The following is a 25,761-nucleotide window of genomic DNA, read 5'->3' on the forward strand; positions in this document are numbered from 1 at the left end:
AGTAAGCATATTATAGATTGAATAATGTATGTAGGCATGAAGTATATGCTGGAAACATGGAAGTGATAAGTAAAGGAGGACTCTAGGGTATGAAATGAAGTATTAAGGAGCGACTGTGAAAAGTGAAGTAGATTTTCAATTTCACCAGAGAATATTTCTTGATAGTGTACGTAAAGATGTATACTAGGGCAATGAACCATGAGGCCTACTCAGGAAGGTTAAGGGAGGCGCACCCAGTATTTATTAAATATAAAAGACAGATAGGTGGACCGAAGGAAGGCGGACAGGAGCACCAAGAAGGGGATTGACCTGTACCATAGTAGAATAGGGATTTAAAGGGGTATACCTACCAAAACGGAAGGAGGAGGGGCTCTCATAGGGTCAACCCATATGTAAGGTATAGGTACTGCCCCTAAAGGGAAAAGGACAGTATCGTGGCAGAAGTCACAAAATTTGATAAGAATTATTCTGGGAAGTTTGGATTTTATAGACCACTAGCATTATTAGTTTTTAGGTGTGTCAGAAAAATCACTTTTATTTTGCCCAAAGTTCCTGCAGGCTACAGACTAATATAAATAATGATACTAGTACATACTGAGAAAAAATAGTACAAAGTTTTAGAATAAAGGATAAAATATTCAAAGTGTCCATGACACCTGGAGTTTACGATTGGAGCTAAGGTCAGAGTCCCACAATTCACAAGTAAGGGTAATACAGAATGAAAGAAATATGCATATAAATCTATGTAAAAAATGTAGATTGTTGTTAGATAAGTAAAGACTGATGATTTTGTATCGTATATATACATAGATATATAAGTAAAATAAGCTACACATCAAGTACACCTGAGAAGGAAGCGTGAGTAAATTAAGGAGAGCATATTAAGATACTTATTGATTATGTATAAAATATCATGTGCTCAGGCTGAGGGGAGGGATATGTAGTGCTTCTAGAAACACTTGTCTTTCCTCTGTCTCGAACGCCCAGTATTGTAAGTATGAGTGTGGAATAGTGTAAAAGTATCTACCATGCCACCGGTTTCTGTGTACAGGTGGGAAGTTGGCTATAAAAAGACTCTAAGCGTGGCAGTCGATCGACGCTGACAAGTGTTTGCCACTCGTGCCATAGAAGATGTATAGAAAGTACAAGGAGTAATTACGTGTTATTCCTTGGTGATGGAATAACTGTAATTGTTATAGACAACTGTAATAGGATTTGACTAGAGACTCTTGCTTAATCCTTGGCGTAGACTTGCTAGAAGCAAGACCTGTCTTTGATATTGTAATTATACTTAATAGAGTCTAATAGTTAACGACCCAGTTGACTTGCAAGAGTTTGAATGCTTATGTGAAACTTGTGATGATGTTCTTTGTGGAAATGAAAGTATACCAGAACTGAACTCAAAATATTATGCGAGTACCAAATTATTTTGAGAGAGAGAAAGAGAGAGAGAGAGAGAGAGAGAGCCGTTTAAATTCCTCTAATCAGCATTAGTTCTTCGGAAAAGAAAGTTGTGGAAATTGACGCAGTCGACTACCCAGAGAAGAGAATTGGCTAAACATTTCAAGTAAGTCAATTGACGTGAGAGTGGTGTGATGTTAGCAATCCAGTCTCGCACTGCTTCTGCCAAATTCATTAGAAGTGTTGGTAATTTTAAAAGTTTTAGAAAGTATTTTTATCAAATTACTTCCTATAATTAGACCTAGCAGAGAGAGACATGGTGCAAGATCTGAATGTATCTTTTAGCGAAAATATTGTCCTATTATGTAAGAACCATAAGAAACTTTACCAGAAAGAATATTTTTTCATATAGAACTTTGCTATTTTAAAAAAGGTTTCTTGCAATTTACCAAAAACTGGAGATACTTTCTTTTTACAACAAATCCTTCAATTTAGTTTCTCTCTCAAAACATGGCACCTCGTAACTTCACATCAGGAAACTTATTATATAACTGTTTTTAGTTTTCATTATCTGTCTAAGCTCACCTTATACTAATTACTTCTCTCATTATATATGTATTTTTCATTGCCTCCTCATCCTCTTTTCACGCATATGTCAATAGAAATATGATAGAATATGCTAAATGAAACAAAACTGCTTTTAATTTTTTTGAAATATGTGGAAAGCTAGAATGAAAAAATGTAAGAGCAACAACAGGAACAAATAAGAGTTTGAAGAAATCAAAACAAACTTGATTTGGTCTGACATAATATTTCATCACTTAACTCCCTAGCCGGAGGTGCACTTGTGTGTTCAGCTCTTTCCTAAAGATTCTTTGTGGCACACTATTATTGCATGGTATGTAATTTCTGCACTTATTGTGTGTCAGAAATCACTATTTTCCCATTAAGTCTTTCTCTGTTGCTCTGGAAGTTCAGAACTTGTGATTTACATGTTCTTAAGTGCACTCCCAAACTTACACATACATCTTCACATGCCGGCAGTTTTTGCGAACTTGTGTATTGAACCTTTTCAAGATATATGACACTCAGTAAAATTATCAACAAGTTTCTCCTGTGTTTATTGTTGAATGCAACATTCACATTCCCCACCTTATGTATATTAAATGTCAGTTAAAAATATCTTCTAAATTTAGATTTTTGGTTTTCTTATTACAGTCCTTATAACTACTCTAATTAAATGGAATAAAATTGGATTCTGTGCAGAAAACTGGAAAATTGCCCATGTTTGGAGGATTATTATCCAAAGGACACAATAACAGCAGGAAGGAAATTGTAGAAGAAATTTAACTTTTGTTTAAATGTTCTTATACCCTTGATTAGGCATTGTAAGATGGACACAAGGCTACAGATATAAACAAAAAAACATGTTAAATGTCACATTTGAAAGCTCACTGTGCTATTTAGACATTACTCATTGGATACTGACAAACACACTGTGTTTTTTATCAATTGCTTTTACTTTATTTGTACGAAGTAGTCATTGAGTTCTTTCCATTTCTGTTCTTGATTCAGTTTTTTTTTTTTTTTTACTTGATGACTTTTCATTTTCTGGAGAGTCACAACATCGGTACAGTGAAACAATTGTTGTCCTGCACTCACTAATAACAGACCATCTGATTTCAGTGCGTCAGGGCTTCCTTGTTAACCTTGTCCTCACTCTTCCTCTGCACAAAATACATTCACTACGTTAGTTCTTCTTAGCTGCTCACAAGCGCGAATTTTTGGACATCCATTTCTTCACAACCAGACTTTGTATTTTAAACAGAAATATTCATTGTAATGATATAAAAATATTGGCTTCATTTCTCACATTTTCAAAAATTACTGAAATATATGTGCATAATCTACACACCAATAACTGTGGGTTTGCTGTATTCAAGAAATTAATCAAAGACTATATCATTTAGTAGTGGAAAGAGAGAGAGAGACTTCAGAAGGGTGCCAAAAATTTAGACCAGAACAACACTTAGACTATGTGGTATTTCAGTAGAAATGATTTAACAGTGAAGGAAAAATGATAAATAATGTCGAGTTCGTTTCCTGATGAACACAGTGCTCCAGAACTGGAACAATTCTGTAAGTACCTACTTATTCCACAGAAAAAAATCTTAAACCTATTAACCTCCCTAACACAGCATAAAATATTCACCAAAACTGTTATGAATGTTGAGAAGGAGAAACAATTGATGTTAATCAAGTAAAGAAACAAGCCGATTTTGAGTCAGTACAGCACAATAAATCATTAACATAAACTAAGGCAAAGGGCTAGGTATTGAGCAGTACCTATTTAGCTTTTAAAAGTGCACACAACCACACACCCCCATGGCTGCAGCATGACTGATTATACTGCGCAACAATGAAAATGTAAATTGGATCAAAATAGCCAGTTTCTGTCAATTCAAATGTGTTGATCGTGAATATCACAAAGACAATTCAAAATTAACTCTAGTTTTCATTTTACACTGTTTTATTACGTTGAGATAATTATACACGGATTTTTATGTTAAATTTAAAATCAAATATTATAATGGTTTGTCAAAGTCATAATAACTAGTAACAACTTGTCCTTGGTCTGACTGGTCTCCTCTTCAACTTCAGTGACTTTATTAATGCATGTAATAATTTTTGTACATTTGTTTCTGGATTAACTACCAGTTTTTCAAGTTGACTGCTGTTGAAGTGAACAAAAATGCCATGAGTTTGTATTAACAGTGCTGACACATTTTGCTATGTGTGTGGAGAAGTGACATTTGCTTCACAAAAACAGCAAATAACTCCACTGATTAAAAAAGCTTACAGTTGTTATTTTGGGTGCGAAATAGGTGATCAGGATAAACCCTGGGCTCCACATGTGATCTGCAACACTTATGCCAGCAACCTCAGGAATTGGATGCATGGGAAATGACATTCAGTGCCCTTTGCAGTTCCCGTGATCTGGCATGAGCCAACTAACTATGTCAGTGACTGCTACTTTTGTATGGTTCCTCCTATCAAGAAGGGAATATCTAAGAAGAAGAAGTGGACAGTGATCCATCCTAACATTCCATGTGCCATACGTCCAGTTCTACATGGGGAAGGATTGCCAGTACCTGAACCTGTTGGGGATATGTGAACAAACATTTTCCAGCATGCATAGTGGCACACAAGATACGATGTGCAGAGTGCATTAGACTCTGTGAATTATACATGTTCCGTGTTTGTTGATGAGGCAACGTAATATATTTTGGTAGTCAAATGTATTAATATGTGTTGTGCGAATAAAGCATAAGTTTAATTTGTCCCTTAAATAGTTGTTACCTGTCATTTACCTGCGTTAATCTGCATAAATTAGAACAGGTTATGGGCCCAGCTACTGTATTAAAGCGAAAAAATAAGCTTTAAGGTGACGTGTATTTGCGCAAAAAGTGTGCGGAAGTTCGTATAAAGTTGGATTGTGTATGCTGTACGAAGAAGAAAAATAACTGTAAAATGAGTACAACACAGATACCGCAAATAGAGCAGCTTGTAGGGCGCGAAAATTACGCGACCTGGAAATTTGACGTTGAGGATTTATTTGCACTTGGATGACTTATGGGATGTCGTAAACGGTAAATTGGCACCTACAGAATCAAGTTTTGCTACTAAGGATTGGAAGGCGAAATCAAAACTAATCCTTTTGATTGATCCAGTGAATTATGTTCACATAGAAAAGGCTATGTCAGCAAAGGAGGTCTGGGACAAACTAAAAAACGCATTTGAAGATGGTGGTTTTACCAGAAAAGTAGGATTACTTTGCGAGCTGATTACCACAAGATTGAATAAGTGTAAAAGTGTGGATGAATATATGAATGAAATAATTTCAGTCTCCAATCATCTGAGGAATATTGGTTTTGAAATTGTGGATGCATGGATTGGAACTTTATTGTTAGCTAGACTACCAGAGAAATATTTGCCAATGATTATGAGTTTGGAAAGTTCGGGAATACCCATTACAGCGGATAGTTTTAAAGTAAATATTCTACAGGACGTGAAGAATGAACCAGATTCTAATGCTTCAGAAAAAGAAACAGCATCGGCTTTATACTCTAAGTACAAGAAGAAGAAGCCAATAAAATGTTTCAGGTGCCAAAAAATTGGACATATTGCTTCAAAGTGTAACGAAAAGTTAAGTATAAAAGACTAGAAGCATGTTAATTCTAGTAGTCCTGAGAGAAAGACTACCGATAAAGGTAAGGCATTTTCTGTTTTTCACTCTTTTAATGAAGCGAGTGCCGATCATGCAGAATGGTTCCTAGATTCAGGAGCATCTGTGCACATTACCAAAGCTCCGTCAGGTTTGTATGATGTTCAGTCAAGGACTGACATTGGAATTTCCACAGTTGATGGATCTAAGTTAAGGTGTGAACTCACGGGAAAAGTGGATCTTAATTTGCTTGTGAATGGGGAAAAGGGAATTGTTACTGCTCGTGATGTACATTATGTAACGAATATTGCAACTAGTTTGTTGTCAGTAAGTGAAATAGTAAATATGAGTAGTAAAGTTATCTTCAATATAGAGGGAGCCAAAGTCATAGACTCTTGTGGTGATGTTGTAGCTACTGCAAGTAATGTAAGAGGTATTTACAAAGTGAATACAGCTCAAAATACTGCTGAAACAGGAAATCACTCTGTTTACGCTGCAAAAGGTTTCTTGTGACATAGGAAACTTGGACATTTGAATAGGAAAAGTATGACTTTACTGAAAAATATGGCAACTGGGATGGAAAATTGTGGAATGAATAATGTTTAATGTGAGGTGTGAGGTATGTTTGCAAGGGAAGCAGGCTAGATTGCCATTTAAATTGTGTCAGAGCAAATCTACCAAAGTCTTGCAACTCATACACTCAGAGCTCTGTGGATCTGTGGAGAATAAATCCTTAGGAGGTAGCTTCTATTTCCTGACATTCATAGATAATTTTTCCAGATGTATGCATGTTTATTTTATAGGTAGCAAGGATCAAGTGAATGATGTTTTTATTGTTTATTGCCAAATGTTTGAAAGACAGGCTGGGATGAAAATTAAAATTATTAGATCAGACAATGGGCCAGAATATGTACACAGACGGTTTAAGGAACAGTTGAATGGAATTGGTATTAGGCATCAGACTACCATTCACTACAGTCCTCCTTAGAATGGAGTTACAGAACGAGCCAACAGAACCATTGTAGTAAAGGCAAGAAATATCTTAAACAATGCTGAGCTACCTAAGTCTTTTTGGGCAGAGGCTGTGTCAACAGCCTACCAAAGCTGTGAGACACAAGACACCGTATGAAGTATGGACTGGGAAGAAACCAGATCTAAAGCACTTAAAAGTCTGTGGATGTTAAGCCATGGTTCAGATTCGAAAACCTTTATGAGGAAAGTGGGATGCAAAATCTCAAAAATATATTTTTGTTGGCTACTGTGAGGATTCAAAATGCTACAGATTTTATAATCCTGTGAATAAGAAGATAATAAGTAGTAGAGATGTAGTATTTTTGGAGGATTATAGATCTAAAATAAAGTATGCAAAATGATACAGTAATTCAATCAAGCATAATGTGTGATAGTGCTGAAACAGAGATGGAAACTGAAACAGAGGAAGATGAGAATAGAGAGGAAGCTGATGTGCTACCTGAGAATCAAACTGAGGAAGAAGATTCAACAGAGGAGGTCAGTTTAAGGAGGTCTTCGCGTACAGCAAAACCAAAAGAATATCCATATTATGAAATGTATACTGCCCAAATGATCTACAATGAACCAATTACAGTTGGTGAAGCTTTAGGAAGTTCAAATGCTCAAGATTGGAAAAGGCTATTGAAAAGGAGCTGCAATCTTTTGTTCATAATGATACATATGAATGGGTTGACATGTGTGAGAATAAAAAGCCACTAAGAACAAGATGGGTGTTTAATATTAAAAATCCTGAGAGTGCAATGCCAACATTCTAAGCCAGATTGGTAGTTAAAGGATATTCCCAGAAAGAAGGAATAGATTACAATGAAACTTTCTCACCAGGGGTGAAGTATTCGTCATTAAGATACCTTTTAGCTCTTGCAGTAAGAGAAGACTTAATCATTCATCAAGTGTATGTGAAAACAGCATACCTGAATGGAACACTGGAAGAGGAAACATATGTGATTACACCTGATGAAGTTAAGTGACCTTATCAAGGGAAAAGGAGAATTTGGCGTTTGAAGAAAGGCATATATGGATTAAAGCAAAGTGGCCATTGCTGGAATAAATGTTTACATAAAAGTTTGATAAAACTAGGCATGTTACAGTCAAAGACAGATCCCAGTATAAATCATAAAAGGAACAATGAAGAAATTGCGCTGGCCGCTGTGGCTGAGCGGTTCTAGGCGCTACAGTCTGGAACCGCGTGACCGCTACGGTTGCAGGTTCGAATCCTGCTTCGGGCATGGATGTGTGTGATGTCCTTAGGTTAGTTAGGTTTAAGTAGTTCTCAGTTTTAGGGGACTGATGACCTCAGAAGTTAAGTCCCATACTGCTCAGAGCCATTTTGAAGAAATTGCAATCATGGCCATATGGGTAGATTTTTTAATTTTAACCCATAGTGAAAGCCAAATGGCCTTTTTTTAAAAAAACAGTCAGTCAGAATTTAATATGCATGATTTAGGGGAAATTAATCAATACTTAGACATGAAGATTCTAAGAAGTGCCAACAGAAAGAATTATGGATTGATCAATCTCTGTACACAAGGAAAATCTTAGGAAAGTTCAAAATGGAAAATTGTAAACCTATTTCTACTCTTATGGAAAATAATGCAAAACTGCCAATAACTGATGATGACAAGAAATGTAAGGAAAGTGAACCCTATTTGGAAGCTGTAGGAAGTCTACTCTACTTAACCAGACTTCCAGACCAGACATTGCATTTGCCACAAATGCAGTAAGCAAGTTTTGCAGTGATCTGAGAGAAAAGCACTGGATGGCAGTCAAGAGAATATTCAGATATTTAAGTGGAACTCCTGATTATAAGTTAAAATATTTTAAAACTGAAAATGTAAATTTGGAAAGCAGACACTCCATCACTGGAAGTTGTTTTAGACTAATGGGAGGATTGATATCATGGTCATGTAAGAGACAAAGAAGTGTTGCTTTGAGTCCTGTAGAAGCTGAATATATGGCCTTGTCCTCCACTATCCAAGAAGCTTTTTGGATCTGTACACTGATGAGTGAAATAGAATCTCCTCCAACATTAAAGCCAACTGTGGTATTTTGTGACAATATGGGGCCTATTAAACTTGCGAAAAATAATGTCACCAATGTAAGATCCAAACATATTGATGTAAGGCATCACTTAATAAGACGACATGTGGAATAGGGGAATATGGGAATATAATCCTCACTTATCTATGCTCAGAAGAAATGTTATCTGATCTCTTAACCAAGCCTCACAGTAAGGAAAAATTTCAGAAGCTGGTGAAGCATTATGGTTTAACCTCGGATGTATAGTGGTGAGTATCTGAAAAATATTTGTTCAAGGGGGAGTGTTGGGTATATGTGAACAAACATTTTCCAGTGTGCATAGTGCTGCACAGGATATGATGTGCAGAGTGCATTTAGACTTTGTGAAATATACATGTTCCGTGTTTGTTGATGGGACAACGTAAATATTTTGGTAGTCAAATCTATTAATATGTGTTGTGTGAATAAAGCATAATTTTTTTTTTGTCCCTTAAATAGTTGTTACCTATCATTTAGCTGCATTAATCTGCATAAACTACAACAGAACCACCAACAGAGAATGAGATTACTTCTGATGGGGATTCTGAATGTCCTGAACCATGTACATCACAAGATCCATAATTTCTTCCAAATATATCATCAACTGATGATCCACAAAAATTGTCTCAAAATGAGTTAAGTGATCTCATTAGAGATTTTGAGCTCTCTAAAGCAAAGGCTGAGATTTTAGCATCAAATTTGCAGCAGTGCAATTTTCTGGAAAGTAATGTAAATATTTCATTCTACCACAGAAGAAAGCAACAGTTCACTCCTTTTTTTAACATGCAAGATAGTCTTGTGGCGTGTGTAGACATAAATGGTCTAATGAAAGCTCTCAGAATGAATTACAACCCTGATGTGTGGAGACACTATTGATTTGTCAAAGTTGAGCTTAAAAGCAGTGCTTTTACATACTGGTAATGAGCTTCCTTCTATTCCAGTTGGCATAGTGTGCATATGAAAGAGTCATACCAAAACATGAAAATTTTGCTAGAAGCCATCAAGTATAATGACTCTTAATGGCAGATTTGTGGTGGCTTGAAAGTGGTTGCACTGCTATTAGGTATGCAGTTAGGGTATGCTAAATATTTCTGCTTTCTCTGTGAATAGGATAGCCAACCTCATGCATCTCATTACAGTAAACATGAATGGCCTACCAGAAAATCTCTTCAACCAGATATAATCAACATTAAGAGTGAACCTTTAGTAGATCCTAAAAAGATTCTGCTCCCACCCTTGCACATCAAGTTGGGTATAATGAAAACTTTGTCCAGGGAATGAACGAAGATGATGATGCATTTAAGTACTTAGGCAAAGATTCCCTTAATTGATGCCAAAGTAAAGGAGGGCATCTTTTTAGGCCCACAGATTTGAGAGGTTTTTGGAGACCATACTTTTGATGGAATCATACAAGATGATAAGTATGCGTGGGAATGTTTGAAGACACTCTGTTTACAGGTCTTAGGAAACAAACAAGCAATAAATTACAAGGAGATTGTAGATAACATGTTGTCATCCGGTGAAAAACTTGGTTTCAACATGTCATTGAAAATGCATTTCTTACATAGTCACCTTGACTTCTTCCCCAAAGATTGTGGTGCAGTAATTGATGAACATGGGGAGCGATTTCATCAAGATATTGCCACATTTGAGAAGATACATGCCGGAAAGTGGAACCCCACTATTTTAGCAGATAAATGCTGGATTGTCCTAAGGGATGTTCCCGAGTATGTGTACAAACGTCAAGCCAAGCGAAAATGGTCATCTTCTGAATTTATCTCTGAACAAAATATGTAATTCTATATACTGTACATATGGCAATTTAACATTTGTAATCCCTTTATATGCATTTGTGACCAGTTAATTTATATAATTTCTTTTGTGCTTTACATAGTTCTGGTACAAAGTAGACTTACAAAGTATTTTCATTCATGCAATATTATCTTCATTTTTTCTTAATATTTTACTTTTGTACTTCCAGAATGGCACTGAAATTCATCACTGCACAACACATATCATAATTCAAGTAATTATTCACTTAAAATTTGTTATGTTGATTCTTGGAACATGAATGCACATTTAGTTGGCGAGTTATTTATACAAAAATGTAGATTACTTTTTTAAAAAATGGAGCTAAATATTTATGAAGATGATTTTGTATCATTTTATACTGAAATAAACATAACTAACTCAAAATTTCAAATTTGTTGTTCAGTGTTATTGATACTAGATTATTGAAGGAAGTTGCGCAAGCTTATGGAGATGGGGAGGCAGTGAGGAAGGAGGGGGTAGTGGAAAAGAGGTAGATCTTTGGACAAGATGAAAAGAATACAGATGTGGGAAAAGATAAGGTGAGGCAGTGGGAACAGCTTAGCAGAGGTTTAGGCCAGGGGGTCTGCAACAGAGCAGGGTATGCTTGGGGGAGGGAGAGTGGGAGAGTGAGAGTGAGAGAATTAACATCTTCATTGTTCAGAGAAACTTACGCTGGAAGGTAGTACCAAAACGCCCATACTGTTGAAGTCATTTGTGTTCCAGTGTACAGCATGTTCGGCTGCTGGATGGTCAAATATGCAGTTTGCCACAGTTTGGCAGTGACCATTCATCCAAGCAGACAGTTGCTTACATGACATACCCCATAGAATGCTGAACAGTAATTGAAGCATAGCTGATATATACATGGCTGTATCACTTGTGGCCCCACCACACAGACACTTCCTACCCAATGAAAGGCACTCGCATGAATAGCCACCATGAAACTATGACAAACCACAAACTTGACCATCCAGTTGCTGAACATGCTGCACTTCACAACACAAATGATTTCAACAGCTGCTTCACTGCACGGGCCATTTGGATACTCCCACAGGTGGGAGTTATATCTACAGCTTATCCTCGACTTTCACAGTTCCCTTGGCGTAAACCTACGCTAACCTGTTCGCACTGGCTCACATTAAGCTTCGCCTTCGCTCTTCTACCCATACCTCCACTCTTTTGTCCATCATGCATGGCCTTTTGCCACCTCTCTTCCTCCTCCCTCCCCACCCACTCTCATGGGCGTTCCTTCCCTCTCGCTCTCCCTCTCCTCATCTTCACTTTTCTCTCCCCCCCCCCCTTCCTTTTCCCTCCCTTTCCCCACCTCCCCTCTTCCTACATCTCTTTTTACTCTTCCAACTGAGTGTCTCATTGTGTGGCCACGAAGTTGTCTGTCCAAAGACCTCAGTCCAGAGAGCTGCATTCAATTATCAATAATCAGTGGCTCTGTGTGTGTGTGTGTGTGTGTGTGTGTGTGTGTGTGTGTACTTGACGTAGAAAAATGATGATGATGGTATTTGGTTTGTGGGGTGCTCAGGTGCTTGGTAATCAGTGTGCGTACAAATTCCCAGTCTTGCCTCTTCCCTAAATAATTGTCAAATAGTGAGGACAACACAAACACATTCCTGAGAGGAGAAAATCCCCAACCCAGCCAGGAATTGAACCTAGGACCATGTGATCCAGAGGCAGCAACACTAGCTGTGAAACCATGAGCTGTGGACCTGTAGAAAAAGAGCTAATGCTTGGAAGTTAGTGTGAATGTCATATTTTGCTACTTGTTTCTGTCCTCCACACGTCAATCCACTATAGGTGAGTGGTTGCGTTTCCCTTGTTTTGCATAATGCTCGATCCGAGAATTTCCGTTGTTATACTCATTATACAAGAAATCATTTGTGAGTCATAAACACTATTACAGAGTGGATCAATAAATGTGAATTACTCTTGGGTTGCATAAATTTTGTGAAGAACATATACGTGAGAAGCAGTTAAACTGACTTCATCACAATGTACTGATTATGACTAAAGAATCTATATAATTAACACATTGACAAGAAAACTCTACCAATTTATGTTGAAGATATAGGACCAGCTCCGAATTCTTTTTCTATTTGGAGTGATCGAAGATGGCTGGTTGGACAGCAAAAGAAATAAGCATAAGAGTAAAAGTAGCCTGGAGTTTTTGAGTAAACTTAAGTTTTCAAAATGAAGCATCCAGTGTGCCTGGAGTGGAATATTTACAACAAGTTTACATTTACCACAGTGAAACATAGAACTTTAGTTTGAAAACCATTAAAAAATGATAGTTGCTCAGTGAGCAATGGCGAATACATGTTGTGAATCAAACAAATAGGTAATGGAACAGAATGAAGTGGAAAATATAATTCACTGTACTAGAAGTGAGAGTGAGTAGGACATGTAGTGAGGAGAATGGATGGTAGATAGGTCAAAACAGCTCTTTGCTAAGAAAAGATGAATACTGAATGGAAAGGGATAAATGACATTAGAAAACTTGCAATGGGAGGTGGACGCATATGATCGAGGATGTAATGTTAGGGCACACCTGTGGGTGGTCTCTGTACAGCGATGGCTGATAATGATGACTAATATTTTGCTGCACTCTTTACACAATGACTGCAAGCCACAACTAGATGGTCAAGGGGCAAAAGAAAAACAAAAACTGAATCAAGAACATTAAACAAGATTAGCACATATTTCTATAACTGTACAAATCTGATATTGTTGTATATTATTGAGTTCACACCTCCATTTTTATTTGCACTATGATTGGTGAAGGGTGGTATGCACTACCATACAACAAAGCAACGGCAAATTGTTGTGTTCATACTCTGAACTGCTGCCTTATAGGCTGAATGTAAAAAGTGATATCATTAACAAACAGATGAGAGTTGTGTTCTATTGGAGGGTGCTTTTTTGTGTATAAATCTTACTCATTTAATGGTGTATCTGCCTCATAAAAATATCCGTGAAAATTTATGAAATATGAGCTGCCGGAGTTGGCGGTCATGTGTGCATGCTTGTGTGTATGAATGGTGGGTGTGTGTTTATCTTTTGCTGATGGACTGTGGCCAAAAGCTTTGTGTAAGTATGTCTTAATTGTGCCTGTTTGCACCTTAACTTTACGGTAAGTAGTAATCTATCTTTTCCTACGTTGTTGAAATCCTTATAATTTCATGGTTTTTCTTTTCATCCATTCATGATATTAATTTCATAATTTTGTTTTACATAATCTAAGAGCTTTACCATTGTTGAAGTATGTGATGATGAATGGTGGAATGTTTTTACCCTTGTCATGAAAAGAAGAATTTTAAAAGAATTTCCAACACAAAGCTATGATGCTTTTGTTATTGGAAGGAAACTTAACCCACATACAGTCTCACAAGCCCTTTTTCATTTTCTGCTACATGAAAAAAAGAGGAAACCAACCATCGAAAAAAATACATGAGAAGCTTCACCTGCATCTGAAAAAGTAGTGTAAGATGCATTTATTTGTTCTTTTATTACTATGATGTAACAAATAAATTCAGATGTTGTTTCTAGTAACAGCACAGTGAAACATATTACTCGTAAATACTTGTTTTGTAAATAAAACCACCTATTACACATATTTTTGAGGAATCAGCTGAAAACTAAATACTTCCTGCCAAACTGATATTGTGCTTTTCAGTCCTGTGGAAGTGGTAAACTAAATAACAGGCAGCGTCACGAAAAGGTGGAACTTTATTCTAAGATTTTACGAAATTATACATTGAAAGAACTGAAGAATACAGTGTATCACACTCTTTGTTATACTTTGAAGTGATAGAAACATCATAGTAATATTGAAAATTTCACAGATATTACACTGATTGTAGTCCTACACATGTAATACTAATGCAGTAAGTCACTTGATTGTTAAAATCAATGCTTGGTTTCAGCTATTTATGATAATTATCGTAACTGTCAGCTTCTCTTTGCATGATTAGTTGTATCAGTGAATAGGCTTTTTTCCATTTGTCATTTGATTTAGATTTTGGTTTCTAACTGGTACATGGCAAGGAGAGGTTTATAAGTGATCCATATGTATAAGTGGTGTTTTGTCAGTTGTGTAGGGCTTCAGAAGCAGGCATGTAAGGGGTGATTTAAAAGGTTCCCACAAACTGAAGGAGCTGATAGATGAATTTGTGTTCAACAACTTCAGAATAAGAATTTATGGTGTGGAGGTAATCCTGAGTCAGTGAAAGCTTTGGAATATCAGGAACAACAAGGACTGTCAATGCTCATGTGCCAGGAGAGAGAAAGGTGTTCTAAATGACAACCACCACATTCTATACGGAATAACAACTTCATAGAAATATCTGGTGCACTCTGTCACATGAACCTCATCAGACACTGCAAGTACCTTATGAGATGTGTTTCTTTATCAGGAGCCCTGTCACATAAATGATGCTTCCGAAATATGTGCCCCTCCCCCAATGAGAAACAAGATATAAAAAAAAAAAAAAAAAAAAAAAAAAAAAAAAAAAAAAAAAAAATGGTTCAAATGGCTCTGAGCACTATGGGACTCAACATCTTAGGCCATAAGTCCCCTAGAACTTAGAACTACTTAAACCTAACTAACCTAAGGACATCACACACACCCATGCCCGAGGCAGGATTCGACCCTGCGACCGTAGCAGCCCCGCGGTTCCGGACTGCAGCGCCAGAACCGCACGGCCACCGCGGCCAGCAGAAACAAGATCAAGAATGTGTCAGATCAGGGGAGTGATGTAACCATGTAGACAGACCTACCCTTCTGATACAATGCCTAGAATGTGTGGCACTGAGTATGTCATGCACCTGCATAGAAACGTGTGCAGATGCTCCATATAGCTGCGCCCATATCTGGCAATGCAAGTTAAATGGTACATATTCTAACAATTCTCGAAGAACTTGTACCATGAAGACCCTGTATTTCTCTTTTGCTCACTCACTTTCACTGGCTCAGGATTACTTTCAGGGCCGTAAGTTCTTATTTCAAAGTACAGTAGTACATATTAGCTCCTCCAGTGTGTGTGTGCAATCTTTTGTATTGCCCTGTACATGTAAATCTGTTACAGTACACCTATATTTATTCTGTGCTAACTGTTACAGCTTGATACACATTGGCCAATTGCAATAATAAAAGAGCATGGCTCATCATATTGTGATGCTGTATCAGCATTTTTGTATATGCCTATATATACTTACATTGTAGAGGGATATCTCACTAGGGGTAAGATAGATATTGCCTACAGGAAAATTAAAAAGACCTTTGGAGAAAAGAGAACCACTTGTATGAATATCAAGAGCTCAGATGGAAACCCAGTTCTAAGCAAAGAAGGAAAAGCAGAAAGGTGGAGGGAGTATATAGAGGGCCTATACAAGGGCAATGTACTTGGGGACAATATTATGGAAATGGAAGAGGATGTAGATGAAGATGAAATGGGAGATACGATACTGCGTGAAGAGTTTGACAGAGCACTGAAAGACCTGAGTCGAAACAAAGCCCCAGGAGTAGACAACATTCCATTAGAACTACTGACGGCCTTGGGAGAGCCAGTCATGACAAAACTCTACCATCTGGTGAGCAAGATGTATGAGACAGGTGAAATACCCTCAGACTTCAAGAAGAATATAATAATTCCAATCCCAAAGAAAGCAGGTGTTGACAGATGTGAAAATTACCGAACTATCAGTTTAATAAGTCACAGCTGCAAAATACTAACGCGAATTCTTTGCAGACGAATGGAAAAACTGGTAGAAGCGGACCTCGGGGAAGATCAGTTTGGATTCCGTAGAAATATTGGAACACGTGAGGCAATACTGACCCTACGACTTATCTTAGAAGCTAGATTAAGGAAAGGCAAACCTACATTTCTAGCATTTGTAGACTTAGAGAAAGCTTTTGACAAAGTTGACTGGAATACTCTCTTTCAAATTCTGAAGGTGACAGGGGTAAAATACAGGGAGCAAAAGGCTATTTACAATTTGTACAGAAACCAGATGGCAGTTATGAGAGTCGAGGGACATGAAAGGGAAGCAGTGGTTGGGAAGGGAGTGAGACAGGGTTATTCAATCTGTATGTTGAGCAAGCAGTGAAGGAAACAAAAGAAAAATTCGGAGTAGGTATTAAAATCCATTGAGAACAAATAAAAACTTCGAGTTTCTCCGATGACATTGTAATTCTGTCGGAGACAGCAAAGGACTTTGAAGAGCAGTTGAACGGAATGGATAGTGTCATGAAAGGAGGGTATAAGATGAACATCAACAAAAACAAAATGAGGATAATGGACTGTAGTCAAATTAAGTTGGGTGATGCTCAGGGAATTAGATTAGGAAATGAGACACTTAAAGTAGTAAAGGAGTTTTGCTATTTAGGGAGTAAAATAACTGATGATGGTCGTAGTAGAGAGGGTATAAAATGTAGACTGGCAATGGCAAGGAAAGCGTTTCTGAAGAAGAGAAATTTGTTAACATCGAGTATAGATTTAAGTGTCAGGAAGTCGTTTCTGAAAGTATTTGTATGGAGTGTAGCCACGTATGGAAGTGAAACATGGACGATAAATAGTTTGGAGAAGAAGAGAATAGAAGCTTTTGAAATGTGGCGCTACAGAAGAATGCTGAAGATTAGATGGGTAGATCACATAACTAATGAGGAAGTATTGAATAGAATTGGGGAGAAGAGAAGTTTGTGGCATAACTTGACTAGAAGAAGGGATCGGTTGGTAGGACATGTTCTGAGGCATCAAGGGAACACCAATTTAGTATTGGAGGGCAGCGTGGAGGGTAGAAATCGTAGAGGGAGACCAAGAGATGAATACACTAAACAGATTCAGAAGGATGTAGGTTGCAGTAGGTACTGGGAGAGGAAGCTTGCACAGGATAGAGTAGCATGGAGAGCTGCATCAAACCAGTCTCAGGACTGAAGACCACAACAACAACAACTTACATTGCATTGTCTTATTTATATCGTGACCAGTGATTGGTTTCCATCAAAGACAGTGAACTTTAGAGAAGATGTCTCAATATGTTATAACATTTTTGTAATATTTAGTTTTCTTCAAACAAAATGAAATGTTTCTTGTCATAATCTGGTCCCTAACACAGCTTTGGCGATACACCAGGTAATGTGGTGAATTAATAAGACACTGTAGGTTTGAGAGAAAGACCTTTAAATCTCCCAATGTTGGATTTCCGAGAAGTGAATGCCAAGTTATACCCATAAAGAAGGCCCTTCCTTTACTTTATATAACACCGTTTATGCTTCCATGTATTAAAAAAACAATACATATTAAAGTTTGATGTTAGAGGCCTGCTCTATGAAGCTATACTGACTTTAAAAATCAAATTGTACCTCTCCACTGAATTACTTAAAACATGATTGGTAATGTATGTAAGCTGCCATAATTGAATTTTAACATTAACTGTAGAGAAGGGATACAAAATTGTATTGTCTAATTGTATGTAGTTGGAAAAGCATTGGCACTAACACTTTTTTGAACTTTCTGTTGCTCACACAGATTGTAATGACATATTTCATGTTTATAAAGTTTTTTTTTATTGCTGCCCATACCATTGAGAACAATGTCCGACTTTTAAACTCACACTGAGGCACGTGCAAGGTGCCCAATTACCCTTTCCGCAAAATTCACTCGCATCACATTTCTTTACTAAAGGAATCACCACATTTTCCCAAAATATATCAGGAGATACAGAATCAATGGAAATTAAGAGTGTGTTGATAGTGCAATGAATGCAATGCTGTTTGTGTAAAGACATGGATTATTTAGTTTCATTTTATTTTACTTGTTGAATGAAAAGCTTTTTTTGCCAGAATAGCCACTCAGTTATATTGTTGCGTATTGTTAATTAAACACACTTATAGCTGATTGAATAAAGGGCATACATGAATGAGAATTTCACTCTGCAGTGGAGAGTGCGCTGATATGAAACTTCCCGACAGATTAAAACTGTGTGCCGGACCGAGACTCGAACTCGGGACCTTTGCTCTACCAACTGAGCTACTCAAGTATGACTCACAACTCGTCCTGACAGCTTCAATTCTGCCAGTACCTCGTCTCCTATCTTTGAAGCTTCACAGAAGCTCCTCTGCGAACCTTGCAGAACTAGCACTCCTGGAAGAAAGGATATTGTGGACACATGGCTTAGCCACAGCCTGGGGGATGTTTCCAGAATGAGGTGGTTAGTGAACTAAGTTTTCAGTTACTGTTTCCTGCCTGAAAAGTCTTAAAGGTTGAACACCTTGCAACTTCTAACTACATGTCCAGTGTAAAACAGATATACGCAGATGTCCACAAACATTGCAGCCTCTTCGGTGACAGATTGCTATACCTCAAATATCTGCCGTTTCCATGACTAGTAACTCTCCACTGCACACTATAAAATGGTTTGCGATATACAGATAGATATGCAGTTATCACCACAAGGAAATTTTAGTTACATTGTGAATTTCATTATGTCGTTTTACACTATTCCAACTTAACTGTAAGTGAACAATGTAGCTACACTGACAATTTCTTGTTTATTATTAATGAAGTACGTACGCATTTCTGTGAAAAGTTTTTTTTGCCAGCACCTTTCAGATGATTGCTTTTTCACTTTTTCGGATAGTTTTCGGTCAGTTGAAAAACACAAAAGTAATGCAAAGGTTTAAGTACACTGACCTTAGGTGGAATTAGAACATTTCTCTCCAAAACTGAGTAGTAATGCAAGGAACCTTTTACTTTATGTTCCTGGAACTGTAGTCAGTTAAATTGTTTTGACATTGTTGATGGTAACAAGTGTGATTTGGGGCTAAGTGAGTGTCACAGTACACAAACGAGGTTTGCGACTGATCGCTTGGATGGCCTTAGATTTTTTTTCTTTCACTTACCACTTCCTTTATGATGATCTGTATATGTGAAATAACTATCCCAAGATACAGCATAGTTTAGTGTCCACGCAGCACACACCCTTACAACTGTTGGTTTAAGACAGCTTTACCATTACTGGTAACAAAACTGACCCATCAGGATGGTAATATAATTGACAGACACCACTTTTGCCAGTCTTGTGAGAGGCTTTTGCAGTTAATGTTATCTGATTCATTTCAAGTAAAATATTAATTTAACCAAGCATATAATTTAAAAGCCTTCAAAAGCCTGGGTATTTCCTTAACAGATCATCAATGTGTAAAAATTTTCATCATTTAGTTCACGTAGAATCATTTTATGATGGTTTTATGAAGTCCAGACGGAGAAAAATGCCAAGTTCCTGTATCTACTATTATTGTGAATCTGTTCTTAAGCATTCCTTTAAAATGCTTTTTGCAAAACTTCCACAAATTAACTTGATAGCTATTTTCATGCATTTGCAATCATATTCCTCCTGTGTTATGCCAGTCATTGGAATGCTGCCAAATACCAACTACATTCCATGTGTAATAGAGACTTTTACAGCTTGTTAATTTAATCAGTTCGGTGTTTCATTAAAAAAAATTAATTCCTCCAAAGTTAATATTACTTTTCTTATCAGATAATTACAATGGCAAGGATTCACTGCAAAAATAATTTAGGATTGCCAATTTAAAAAGATGTTCACATTTTTCATTATATATTTACAATTGTACACACACTGAGGGAACGAAATGATAAAACTATGTGATGGTAATACAATAATGAGCAACAAACATGCAAATCTTACATTTGCTTAATATCCGAAGACTTAGGAATTACAGTAATCACAACGCTATCAAAGCACTTCATTAATACAATATAATTATCAAGACACTAAATCCTTACTAAAAGGCTTTGAGTCCATTTCCCACTGATAACTCATATTAAAGCTCATCATTACACAAATCATACCAGATTTATTTCTTGTTATAATATTTCAAAGAATATCTTTAAAAGGAATGGTAACTTTGGCACTTTAGATACTCCCAATAGCAAAATGGATAACATTAAAATTTTGTTATCGATTATGATTATATTTTGTACTTAATAACCATCATACTTCATAGTAGATGTATAGAACATGTGCCTGTTTAAAGAGACAGATCTAATATGAAATACACTGTTCTCTCATTTTCAATCTCACTGTAATAATATAAGAAACAAAGGAACAAAGAATGTTGTAAACTTTTTAACAAATAAACTTAACACAGAATTTTTTAAAACTTTGGCAGAATTTCACATTTATTCTACATAGAACTGATGTTTTTATAAATGCTTACCTCCATTTGCTCAATAGAATTAATTGCAGGACACAAATCTGAAATTATGATCACTGTATTTACAAAACATTTAAATAGCTCTTTTTAAAATATTTTCGTTCTCATTTCTTAATGACAAAGTTATATTTTTGTACAAATCCTTTACAGGCAATTAAATACATCAGTCATCCATGCAGTACGTAAATACAGCTTAGTTTAAAGACATTCTCACACATTCTCTCACACTATTATCGAAACCGAATGTGACACTTTCTGTAATGAAAGATTTCTACACCATTTACACAGTATGAAAGTATTTACACAGGAATATGATTTATACACATTTCAAAATATACAGGCTGATAATAAAATTAAATATTTACAGGAGTCTGGAAAATGGATACTTAGATGATACACACAGTAACAAAAAAAAGAAAAAAAGGTAGCCTGAAAATAATTAGTTTTGGATACAACATACATTTTATGTTCATGTCCAGTATGCACCTCTAAAAGTTTCCATCTTCCTGTATATACACTTATTCACACTACATGCTTTATAGTAAACAGATCACAGAAATTTGGCACTGTCCCATTATTCACAATCCACTCAAATCCTCTTGCTCAACTAAAAAATTCTAGAAATGCGAGCTATCACTTGCTTGCACATGGTGTGCCACATTCATTTCAGAATGCACAGTTGCTTAACTTAATCCTGCCAACCACAGACAATGCTGCTGCAATCCCAACAACTTTATTTCTAGCCTTGACACCACCATGCACCATTCAACACACTTGTCCACAATGGCAGGAGAACATGCCTGGATAGTAGTCCGTTACTGAACTAACTTCAAAGCACAGTTATACATAATCATTTGTCCCAGGACTAGTCAGGGGCTCATGAGCCTGAAAAAAAAAATAATAATTGTGATAAACTGAGTGTAATAATCTTCGTTACACATGTTTTAGATAAATTTACCATCTACTGTTCATTAAGTGCCAAAATTTGTTTCTATGCGCAGCTGTCTCATGCATTGTCTGTGTCATACTTACCAGAGAATCATAAAGTCCTTGCTGTTAACAGCATTATGGGAGGCATGAAACAAGGGTCAAAGGCAGTAAAAAGCACTTAGATTTATGTAGTAAAGTGACTTAATTAATAGTTGTGTGTCATGTCCAGTTTGTTTGGAATTGTAAATAAATACACCTGTCTTACAGAAAATCTGAATACATATCAAAAAACTTTAACTTTTCCTTAAAATTAATGTCATATTTTATAATTATACTAATTGGGGTGCACAAATGCACACAGGAATAAAACAATATTTGGCAGCAACTGTTCTCAGCAGAAATTCACTATCTCTCTCTCTCTCTCTCTCTCTCTCTCTCTCTCTCTCTCTCTCTCTCTCTCTCTAAACACACAACACAGGTGTATTAATGGAAATGAAGATATTTCGTGAGAAAAATGGGCGGAATTTAAGACTGTTCGTGTGATGTATACCTTTTATGGCAACTAAGACAAAACATTATTGACGGCCAGATTTCTGCACTTAACAATTGTGAGCCTGCCCACCTCCTTGAGAACTTGAAATGGGAAACACTCGTGCAGGTACTGAAATAATCTCTGCAATAGTTTCCTAAAGCCACATATTAATGACAGTGGATAAATTGGATGCCACAGTGTTACCTATTAACAAACTTCCACAAATTATGGAGAGCAAGCTTGTGCATTAACCTCTTAACCAAGTAAATTACTAGTTTATTTCAACAAAGAATTTGCAAAGAATTTTCCTATTGCCTCATTTGAGTTCACAGTAAATCACAGTATTTTCATTTGATTTTAAATTCTGTACCTTCATTTCTTTTATCAGTTATAATGGCAGAGACATGTATATACTGTTTTACAATTCTGACTGTCAAAAATGTTTCTTTCCATAATTTGTTACACTGGATTTTCATATTAATAAAGAACAAAAATGGTTGGCAAGGGCAGTCTTTCCAAGAAGAAGGAAAAAAAAAAAAAAAGAGATTCGTAGAAACAAAGTTTGATGTGCTTTTGACTTTTCAGTCTTTGTCAGAAGCAAAGAATACACTCTTAAGAAAATATAGAACAGGAAATTCCTTAAACAGTGGAGAATTATCTAAGTATGCAGCTATCCATAGCAAGTGCCCTTACCTCTTCACCCACTGTTGCAGGGTAGATCCTTTGTGGCTGATATTGATTTTTTTCCAATGAGAACTGATCTTCAGTAGTTTTCCTGTATACTGGATTGTCGAAGTTCATACTGGTCACATTTCTGTGAAGATAATGCCGGTAAACTACCAGAGCCACCTGCAAAAACAAGATTTGAAAGACTGTGAAAAAATATTAATATAGGTGTGTTACATACGTTTAAATCCTTTTAACAACTGAGAAAACTTCGGAAAAATCATATTTTAGGTAATGCAGACATTTATCTTATTTAGATATTAGTGCATTTCAACAGTGATGAGCAAAAAATTCTTGAATACATATGTTTGTGAATCCAACTTGATTATAACAATGTGGATATCTATTACATTAGTATGCAATGTTACAGCACAGATTGTTTTCATTAACACATTATCTGAGAAAAACACACATTTTTAGATAATTTTATTTCTATTAATACTTATTAATTTATAATTTCTACTTACTATAGCTGCCAATATTAGTATAACAGTCACAACTCCAATTACTATTCCTGCAACCATTCCACTGTCCGTATCCTCAATGGGAAATGCATCAGGTCCAGCTACTAATTTAGTGGTGCTCTCATTTGGACTTGCTGTAAAATAAAAGTCCTCACTTTAAGTTTACAAGCAACATTAATACATTTTAATTAAAGGAAAACACAAACATCTGTTGAGGTTACCTGTTGAGTAACTCATTCTGTATCTACCACAAAACAATATAAAACAACAGTAGCTGGGTTGTGCCAGCTGTTTCTATATTTAACTAGCTAAAAATTCACTACAGATGTCCAAGAAGAGTCGAATTAAGTGAAAGTCCTGAAGCTTACAGTATATTGCACTGCACTTTAGTTATAAGTACTTATGAACCCAGAAGTTATTTTAAGTGCACACTAAAACAAGAAAGTCGTGGTAGTACTTGAGGTAGCACCAGTGATAAGAACATGCAGTATGTGTACTGTATTGAAAACTGATAAGCAAGATAAAAAGCTCAACAACATGTTACACTAGTAGTCACAACTCAGAGAATGTGTGGGGCTCCTTTAAGGTGGAAGGAGAAGTGACACACTGCTGAGTCAAGGTCACCAGATGCAATTACAAGCAGCCTTGTGCATTAGAGAATCAACATACCAATGTTGCACTTCAGGACTTTCAGAAAAAATTTTGGAGTAAAATCTGATAATTTAGTGTGACTGCAAAAATAATTCATCACTTTTAAGTGCCTATTCAATTTGAATCATAGGTAATGAATTGTCATATATGAATCAAGAAATAAAAATTATTACTTAATTATAATTTCATTAGTGATCTAATTACTATTTTCAGTCACTAGCTATTTATTTAAGTGACAGACACAAAGTAAACCAAACAATTTTATTACATAAAACATTTAAGCACACACTTTTAGGTTGTCACACACTAAATTTGGGAAGTACACCCACCACCACAAAGTAGCACTACAAGAAAATCCATGTTTTATTTTCATTTATTAACTTTGAACATAGTAATGCTAATTTCTTCTGACTTCACAGATTTCATTTAGCTAGCTGTTTCACTGTGCTACATTACGCAAGAAAAGTATTTATCACAAATGCATGGATGATATTTAAATAGAAGAAATTTAAAGGCTGTTATATTTTTCTTAAAGTCACTTTTCACCTGCCCTTTTTTGGAAGTTCAGTGTAAGAAAGTTAAGCTCAAGTCATTTGCGAATGCAGTGAGGAAGCTACCTTCTACTCAGAATGTAGATAATGACAAGCAAGTGAGAGTGTGCGTATGACTATATAAAAAAAATTATCTTCATTAGTCCACTTGTCCCAAATGCAGTGTTCATAAATGACCACTCAGGTATTGGCAATTTCTCAGGATACTTTTTTTTCTATTTTGCAACATTACTGGCAAACTATCTCAATGAAATGCCTAAAACTTGAACCTACCAGCCCTGAAAGTAATTTTTTTTAAACATGCAAAAAGAAAAGAAAGAAGCATGCAAAGAAGCTGCAAAAATGCAAAAAAGCTCAGACAACTGTAGAATATGTAAGCAATTGAAGAAAAGGTGAAGAAGACTTATTGGTGTTAAATAATACTGTACACATGCATTACACTCAAGCCATGGAAGATCCCTTAGACCCTTTTTGAACATTAACAGCAAGTGCACACAAGAAATACTGTTATGATTTTTCAGCTACGACAAGGAACCGATCAAATGAAGTGAAAACACACACACACACACACACACACACACACACACACACACACACACACACACACACACTCTTTCCAAAACAGTTACTGAAAGTGCCACACACAAAACTTTGAGATTGTGTTTTACTGCAGTTATAGCCAGTTTTCATTGAATGTCTATTATTTACTATTTGCGGAAAGTTAGACAAGATTTAGCCACAACCAGAGTTTTAGGGCACTTCTTAATAATTCATACCACACAAGAGGGGGGGCTGTGGTATGATGCACACTTTACTCACTCTGGGTATGTGAATGGGTTAATGTAGTTTGAGTGTTTTGAAACTGACTTGAACCCAAAGTATCACGGTAATCCCAGTCTGGTTCTTCAGTAGTAGTAGTGCTAGTAGTTGTAGCTGAAAATATTTCAAAACTTTTAGTAAAATAATTAAGTAATTTTTGATATGTTAAAATTATTTCTTCTATGGCAGTAGTAACTTCGACAACAAGGGAAAGTTTTCCAAGCAATAAATATATCTCTTAATACATGTCATTTTACAAAATATACTGAGAAAACTGAACTGCTTGTGACTATTTGTAGTCCCATTTTGTATGG

General features: G+C 36.2%; 1 protein-coding gene across 4 annotated transcripts in view; it reads right to left on the reverse strand.

Annotated features, from left to right (window-relative positions):
* Positions 1-20,119: 20,119 nt before the first annotated feature.
* LOC124612944 (very low-density lipoprotein receptor) overlaps positions 20,120-25,761 on the reverse strand; it is a 611,819-nt gene continuing 606,177 nt past the window's right edge. For 3 of the 4 annotated variants that reach the window (XM_047141450.1, XM_047141451.1, XM_047141453.1), the window contains 4 exons: positions 25,448-25,561; positions 23,430-23,560; positions 22,930-23,085; positions 20,120-21,659 (listed from right to left, as the gene is read on the reverse strand). In XM_047141450.1, coding sequence (XP_046997406.1) covers positions 21,615-21,659; positions 22,930-23,085; positions 23,430-23,560; positions 25,448-25,561 — 446 coding nt within the window. In that variant the 3' untranslated portion in view covers positions 20,120-21,614. The remainder of the gene's footprint in view (positions 21,660-22,929; positions 23,086-23,429; positions 23,561-25,447; positions 25,562-25,761) is intronic. The other variant, XM_047141452.1, reaches the window with a different exon arrangement.

The sequence above is a fragment of the Schistocerca americana genome, chromosome 4 (genome assembly GCF_021461395.2).
Source record: "Schistocerca americana isolate TAMUIC-IGC-003095 chromosome 4, iqSchAmer2.1, whole genome shotgun sequence".
NCBI lineage: Eukaryota > Metazoa > Arthropoda > Insecta > Orthoptera > Acrididae > Schistocerca > Schistocerca americana.